At 40.7% G+C, this 8,425-nt stretch overlaps 1 protein-coding gene across 1 annotated transcript; it reads left to right on the top strand.

The window, feature by feature from the left end:
* Window positions 1–1,296: 1,296 nt before the first annotated feature.
* LOC121972739 lies at window positions 1,297–2,684 on the top strand. Its single transcript, XM_042524381.1, has 2 exons — window positions 1,297–1,393; window positions 2,242–2,684. The coding sequence occupies exons 1-2, from the start codon at window positions 1,297–1,299 to the stop codon at window positions 2,682–2,684; spliced, it is 540 nt and encodes a 179-aa protein (XP_042380315.1).
* Window positions 2,685–8,425: the final 5,741 nt, after the last annotated feature.

Raw genomic sequence — 8,425 nt, 5'->3', positions numbered from 1 at the left:
CTACTTATACGGTGAGAAGTTCAAGATATTAACCGATCACAAGAGTCGCAAGTACTGCTTCACACAAAAGAGCTAAACATGAGGCAAAGACATTGGTTAAAGCTTGTAAAGGACTATAATTGTGAGATTAGCTACCAACCAGGAAAAGCTAATGTCATTGCAAACACCCTAAGTCGAAAGACAATAGTTGTATCACAATTGGTAGTACAAAAACCTCTACACACACAAATTTAAAGATTTGGATTGGAGATTTATGCGAGGGGCAGCACTCCACGATTGTCTACTTGTCTACTTTAACAATGCAACCTACTCTGAGAGACCGTATTCGAGATGAGCAGGCCTCCGATGCACAACTACAAAAGTAGAGGTAGCGAGATGAGGCCAAGGGGCATGCACTTTATACAATTGAGGATGATATCGTTAAGTTTAGAGGTCATCTTTGGGCGCTAGGATCGTACATCTTATAAGTCGATGTGATGACTGAGGCTCATTCCACTCCGTATTCCATTCATCCAGGGAATACAAAGATGTACCAAGATTTACAACAATTGTATTGGTGGTCGGGTATGAAATGAGATATTGTACATTTTGTGTATGAATGACTAACATGTCAGCAGGTTAAGGCTAAACACTAGAGGTCAATGGGGCTTAAGCCACTCCCTATTCCTGAGTGAAAGTGGGAGAATGTCATGATGGATTTCATAGTTGGGCTACCACAGACAGAAAGAGGATCCAATGCTATATGGGTGATAGTTGACCGTCTCACCAAGTCTACACATTTTTTGCCAGTGAAGATGACTTTCTCCATGATGCAATATGCAAAGTTATATATTTAGGGAGGTAGTCAAATTGCATGACATTCTAATCTCTATAGTGTCAGACAGAGACCTACGATTCACTTCATCTTTATGGAAGAGTCTCCATTCTACCATGGGGATGAAGTTATTGTTTAGTACAATATTTCACACATAGATAGACGGTCAGTCCAAAAGGGCGATATAGATTTTAGAGGATCTAGCTACTTTGAGCATACATGATAGACTATCCAGGAAGTTGGGAGAATAAGCAACTGCTTGTGGAGTTTACCTATAACAACAGTTTCCAGTTGACTATGTGTATGGCTCCATACGAAGCCTTATATGGGAGGAAATGCATATCTCCCATCCATTGGGACAAAGCAGTGGAAAGAACATAAGTGGGCCCGAGTATCATACAACAGACAACAACAATAGTAGTCAAAATATGAGATCGGATGAAGACTACACAAAATAGGCAAAAAAAAGTTATGTAGATAAAATGAGAAGAGACCTCGAGTTTGCAATTGGTGACTATGTCTTCGTGAAGATAGCACCCATGAAGGGTGTTATGCGATTTGGGAGGAAGGGCAAGCTCAGTTTGAGGTTTATTGGGCTATTCAAGATCCTAGATAGAGTGGGAATATTGACATATAAAGTGGTGATACCATCGAATCTTGTAGGGTTGCATAATATGTTCCACGTGTCAATGCTGAGGTATACATGTCGAACCCTTCTCATGTACTGAGTTACAAGTCATTGCAGCTTACACCAAACTTGTCCTACGAGGAGAAGCCTACGTAAATCTTAGGCAAACAAGAGAAGAAGCTATGGAACAAGATGAACATGATAGTCAAAGTCAAATGGTTGAATCACTCTGACGAGGATGCCACTTAGGAAATCGAGTGTGACATCAGGAGTCATTACCCAGAGTTGTTCGGTAAATTTTAAATTTCGAGAATGAATTTCATTTAGGGGGAGGAATTGTAGCATTAAAATAAATAAATGATAAAATAAATAAAATGCATCCAGGTGGTGTAATTTATGTAATTAATGTTTTAACTAATGCATTAACGGGTCAAACCCAATTTGTATAATTTGCATTAAACAGATAATTTCTTAGCATGTTATTTAAGAAGGGAGAGAAATGGAAATCTGGGGTTTCTTTTCTTCAACCTTTGTGTCACCACGTTCATCCTTAGGAAACCCCAGAGAAAATGTCCCAAAAGTTTGAGAAATTGAAGGAGAAAGTGGTCAGATCGTCTCCTGCCATTCCCTACACCTCGCTCGATTTTTCACACGCTAAAACGTTAAGGCAAGATTTCTAATATTTATTTCAGCACTATATGGGTCGTAATATGGATGTTTTGATGTTTGATGCATGATTTATTGATAACGAGTACGTTTTTCAATCATTGCAACATTTTGTTGAAGTTCTACACTACAGATAAAATGAGGAGAGACCTCGAGTTTGCAATTGGTGACCATGTCTTCATGAAGATAGCACCAATGAAGGATGTTATGCGATTTGGGAGGAAGAGCAAGCTTAGTCTGAGGTTCATTGGGTCATTGAAGATCCTAGATAGAGTGGGAATATTGACATATAGAGTGGTGATACTGCCGAATCTTGCAGAGGTACACAATGTGTTCTACGTGTCGATACTGAGAAAGTACGTGTCGAACCCTTCGCATGTACTGAGTTATGAGTCATTGCAGCTTATACCAAACTTATCCTATGAGGAGAAGCCTATGCAGATCTTGGGTAGACAAGAGAGGAAGTTATGGAACAAGACAATCAAGATGGTCAAAATCAAATGGCTAAATCACTTCAACGAGGAGGCCACTTGGGAAACTGAGTCAGACATGAGGGGACCCAGAACTATTCGATAAGTTTTAAATTTCAAGGACAAAATTCATTTAAGGGGGGAGGAATTGTAGTATTAAAAAAATAAAAAAATAATGATAATAAAACTAAATAAAATGTGAGTTGTGTAATTTATATAATTAATGTTAAACTAATGCATTAACGGGTCTGGCCCAATTTGCATCAAACAGATAATTCCTTAGTGGAGTGAAGGAATTCTAGGGTTTTTTTCTTCAACCTTTGTGACGCCACCTTCATCTTAGGAAATCCCCGAGTAAATATCCCAATTGTGTGAGAAATTGAAGGAGAAAGTGGTCGGATCATCTCCCGTCGTCCCCTACACCTTGCTCGATTTTTCGCAGGTTAAAACGCTAAGACAAAATTTCTAACATTTATTTCTACACTATATGGGTCATAATATGGATGTTTTGATACTTGATATATGATTTATTGATAATGAGTATATTTTTCAATCGTTATAACGTTTTGGTGAAGTTCCACACACTTTTTATTTGAAAATTTAAATGTTGGAATTTCATAAACTTGATGTTGCCTTAAGGTCATTGGAATGATGATTTGATGAAGTTTTTATCAATTTTTTATTAAAATTCTAATACTGGTGATTCTATCTGAAAGCTGAAGAGATCATGGCGCACTGGTGACGATGACTAGATGGTTGACCGAAGCAAGGTGTCTTCCTTCTTGATGAGGCATCCTTGCGATCCTGCACACACGTCAACGACCCAACAAAGGGTTAGTGACCAAAAATTAGGGAAAGGGGTCCTTGGAAGGGCCCTTCGACACTAGTGTTAGTCCAGTGTTGGATGAAGAAAATGAGGAACAATATAAAAAGGTGCTCGCACGAGAATGAGGTTCATATGCTGTAAAATGCATACTCTATCGACGAAGAGGATCCCCATTATATAACACCTCTTATAACCTCCGTGATCATGAGGTGGCCTTGTCTGTATGAGTTTGTTATTTTTTCGTAATGAGTATCCGAGGAATCTTTTATCTACCCATAGATAATGAGTACCTTTTTATCGTTTATGGCTTAGGCCTTTAATGAAACCATTACAAAAATATGGTGTCATAAATGGTCGCCCAATGGGAAATAAAATAACCTCTAAAGGAGGCCCCAAAGGAATATTTCTCGATAATTCTGTTAGGTTGTTAAAATATTGTTTGTTGCTTGTCTACTGAATATATCTCGGTCGGCTAAAAAGGCTGACCACCCTTATGCCTGTCCTTGCATTGAGCTACTTTGTTATGTATTGAATGTTGTCATAAATCTAATTAGAAATTCATATGATACGTTAAGTATGCTAGAAATCCACATAGAAACCCATCTGATAAACTGTGTGTACTGAAGATCCATTCAGAAGTAAGTATGCAACTAAGGTTCTTAATTCTGGTCAGCCTCATGGTCGGTTGTGCACGAAGGGCTTTATGAAGTTAACTGCCTTAAACCCGACCGACCTTTAATCTAGCCCGGTATATATGGAAAGATTTATAAGCCTACAAGCCTTGAGCTCAGCCGACCTGTCATTTGGTTGAATGTAGACATATAGATTTATGAGGGCAAGTGCTTTAGGCATGGCCGGTATTTCATCTGGTCGGGCGCACATATAGATCATGAGGTCAAGTGCTTTAGGCTTGGTCAATATTTCATCCAGTCGGACGTGCACATGGAGAGTTATGATGCTAAATGCTTTAGGCCCGGCTAGTCTTTCATCTAGCCGAACGCATATAGAGATTTATGAGGACAAGTGCTTTAGAGACCTACCGATATTTCACCCGACCGAGCACACATGGAGAGTTATGATGCTAAGTGCTTTAGGCCCAGGTGGTCTTTCATCCAACCGGACGCACATAGAGATTTATGAGGATAAGTGCTTTAGGCCCGGTCGGTATTTTATCCGGTCAAGCGCACATGGAGAGTTATGATGCTAAGTGTTTTAGGCCCAGCCGACCTTTATTCTAACTGATCGGCCCTCTCCCACAAGACTTGTTATTCAATCGAGCTAGGTTAAAGAGCCTTGATGTCGGACAAACTACGAAGCTAACCGGGAAGTATACTCCTATCTTGACTTTTACTACCATGTCACCTTGATTTTGACTATCATGTCACTTGAAATTTGACTGTCAGGTCATATCCTGGGTCCACTTATTACAACTTATATCATAACCTCCCCTTCAAGTCTAGTCGAAGGAGACGTAAGCGACTAACTAGGCCTAAGTCTTACTTTCACCCACTCGTCCTTTTTATCTACAGGTCATCTCACTATTCATGCTATTCTTTGCGACCCAAGCACTTAGCGGTTTTTTCAAAAGATATGCGTTGGTAGCTAACCATTTAGAAGGAAAAAGTACCAAGGGCGTGATGAAAGACACTCTAGTAGCGAAATGATTTGATTGTCATGTTCATTATAAATGTCTATTTATGGGTGAACGTCACGTGACATCACTTTATGTTTCTTAAAGAAGCCGCTGACGCAAACTACTTCGTGCGACTCTATGGCACGCCTTTCCTTGTAAATCAACGACTCTTTAAGCACATGCCATTTTGATCAAACGACTGTAATTAAACTATTCTTTATAAAAACCCTAAGCAATCGACATTCCTAGTACTTCGCACTTCATCTCCGTCGATTTCTTTTCTGATGAACCTTCTTCCCAATCTTTTCTTCTCTCACACCTTAAGTGATCCAGTAAGTCATTCATTTTCACTTCTCTTACATTTTCTTATAGCTCAAGAATCTTTCGTCCCCTAGTATACCTTCACCAGTTCTAGTATTAACAATTCTAATAAAGATTCCCTATAGTCTAGGTATGTCATTCCCAATAGTTATCGTATCACCCTTCCTTCTCCGGACAATCCTCCCCATTACCCTCCACTTAACCATATCACTTTCTTTTCTGACTAGCTAGCAGTCAGTCTCCGCTTTCCTGTCCATCCCTTTTTGTTGGCAGTAAGTCAATACTTCCGTATCCTGTTACAATAGTTTGTCCCGAATGCCTTTCGATATATGTGTGGGATGTTCATGTTATTCCGTTCATTTAGCATCCCTCCTACTCTCTGTTGTAAGTACTCTGTGGTAGTTTTTGATGTGATCAATCGAGTCAAGTTAGGTCATATTATCTTTTGATACCTTGTGTTTAAGTGTGCAGGAACATAGGAGCATAAGAAGTCGAGCGAAAGATGCAGCAAGTGAGAAGGACGACACGGGAGAGAGTCGACGAGCTTAGTGCGTCTGAGGGACGAGATGCTACGGAAGAGTACGCTAGCGGACGAGAAGGAAGCGTGCGACTTTTTCGAGAGATGAGAAGCCAGAGTGGAAGATTACTCAAGAAAATCAGAAGATGGGTTCGGGTCAGCCCAATTCTGGATGTTCGAAATCACTCAAGCTATCGAAGAAGGAGTCGGACCAATCAGCTAAAGCTGACTGATCCGGGTGCCCGAACCGTCTAGGCGCCCGGTCTTGGTCTAACCTACCGGACCCCCGGGGCAACCCGAGGGCGCCTCAACTTGGTGACGTTGTGGATAAAAGTCAACAAGGGTTCGAGCGCCTGAAGTTATTCCAAGCGCCCAAACTAAAGAGGTTTTATCCAGATCGAACTATTGTGATTCGTTACGACGTGAATAAAATTATCCACATCTAGGCCCCCGAAAACCTTCTAGGCGCTCGGAGCAGGGCTATAAATATAGCCCTGATCTCAGTAGTTCAATACAACACACTCTGTACTTCAATTCACTTTCTGCTTTTCATGTCTGAGCATTACTTTCATGTATGAGGCTTCTCCGCCTCCGACGCTTTGTTTGAGAAGGAGATCTTCATAGTGAGCTCATTTTCCTTAGAGTAGCAATCCTCTAATTGTCAACCAAGTAAATTAATTGTCTCGTACTTGCTTTATTTCATTATATTTTGTTTAAAGTGTGTAATTATTTTAAAGCCTGATCCAGTTGAGAAAGGTACTTGTTGTTTATTTATACAGGACAATTCACCCTTCTCTTACCGGCCGCAATGGACCAACACCCGAAATCCCTATCTCTTTTCCTATCCCAAGAAATCAAAACCTGGAGCTTTTCTTTTCCAGTCTCAACCAAAGGTGGTCTTCTTTGAGGACATGTCGGCCTCAAACAAAGGCTGGAAATCTCATTTCATCTTCATGGAAATGCCTGATCCTGCTACTTGGTCCGTCGAGTGATAATTTTCCTTTCCTCCTTGATCCTGTCGGGAATCTGAGAAGACGGAACTACCTGAATGATGTGTCTGGAATGTTGACCGCACCTCCATGACCCGGATGATGAGCTGTCTTCTGTGTTGACCAAGTCGTCAGAAGTCCTCTGGTCAACAGTACTTGCAGCCAGCGACCGGATTACCCTGATCTCTAGTACCCCGATGCTCGAGGCAGGTCCCATGAATATATAAGCAGCCGAATAATAGTAGAACAATGAAATAAATACATGATGAGTACAATGGCGTACCCTGACCCCGAGGGGCACCCTCGGATGGATCGGTGAGTTGGTCGCGATCTTTTAGCGTCGGGCGATGAGTATGGGTGTGACCCAATAATTGTATACCCAGGCCCGAGAAAATGACTTATTGAAGCAACAAGCTTCTGAGGTAGTCGCCACTCGTGATTCTAGACAGATAAAGGAGTTAGATGTTTAGCTCCAAGAGGCTTAAAAGCTAGCCAAAATTAAACTTGAAAAAGCGACCAAGCTGAAAATTGCTCTGGACAACTTCGAGACCCAACTCCAATCAGAAACAATTCTTCGGGCGAAAATGAAAATAGAGTTGGACAAGCAAACTACAAAGATTTGACAATTGTCCGCTCAACTGCAGGAGTTACGAGTTACGCACAGTGCCAAGCTAGCCGCTAAAGAGTCTGAGCTGATAGCTCAACGTGCCGAATGAGATTCTCTGTGTTCAGATTTGGCGAGTGCTCAACTTGAAGGGGCAACTACCCGGGCGACCTAGCGACCTATTAGGCAAGGGAGGACGAAAGGTTCAAGATAAAGAAGAAATCCCTTTTACTAACATGTGAGTTTAACGCACCTATCTCCTACTCTCTTTCCAAAACACTCTTACACAGAGGGGATGGTGCAGTGGAGCAATTAAAAGAAGGTGGTTATCTAACTTCTTATCCCCCTTCCACTTTCTTGGATCGCAAAAGGATAACCCAGAGTGATCCGCTCGGCTTATTTCCAAACCTATTGTAATTTGCGCCCTTATTTTTCTTTTGCTGTTTTAGTTAATGAATAAGATATAAATATTTGCCATTAATATAGATTGACTTTCATTTTAGTTGTCTTTACTATACAATTTAGTAGTTCAGTAATTAATGTTTTCCTTCCGTAACCTATGTATATTAAGGATAAAGTAAATCCGGCCAAGCAAAAATCTGAACAGGACGAAACAAAAGTTTAATCAGGGGAAAACCAATCTTCGCAGACCCCCTTTGGAGTGGAATTTGTTCGACCCTTAAGGCTAAACGGATTATAAGGTATAAAACGTCTCTAGCTAAGTACGACAACCCATGTAGCCAACCGGGCTTAAGTTCGCTTGAGTTTACTTCCACTCAGGCTTAGACTTTAAGGCAAGACAAACCACAATAAATATTACATATTTTGGTGGAGATGTTTAGGCTCAATCAGAATAAAACCTGATCGGTATTAGTTTTGCTCAGAGTCTTGAATTAATCCAACGCAATTCTAGCCAAGTTACTATACTTATTGTCATCTTGAGCGAGTTGTAAAAAC

The sequence above is a fragment of the Zingiber officinale genome, chromosome 4A, assembly GCF_018446385.1.
Source record: "Zingiber officinale cultivar Zhangliang chromosome 4A, Zo_v1.1, whole genome shotgun sequence".
Taxonomy (NCBI): Eukaryota; Viridiplantae; Streptophyta; class Magnoliopsida; order Zingiberales; family Zingiberaceae; genus Zingiber; species Zingiber officinale.
This window is presented reverse-complemented; position numbering and strand designations above follow the sequence as displayed.

Excerpts from the sequence above, each read along its gene's own strand:
- LOC121972739 (XM_042524381.1), top strand. The coding sequence starts at position 1,297 with ATGAGAAGAGACCTCGAGTTTGCAATTGGTGACTATGTCTTCGTGAAG. Across the intron at positions 1,394-2,241 it reads TGGGAGGAAGGGCAAGCTCA|ATAAAATGAGGAGAGACCTC; the intron begins GTTTGAGGTTTA and ends TCTACACTACAG.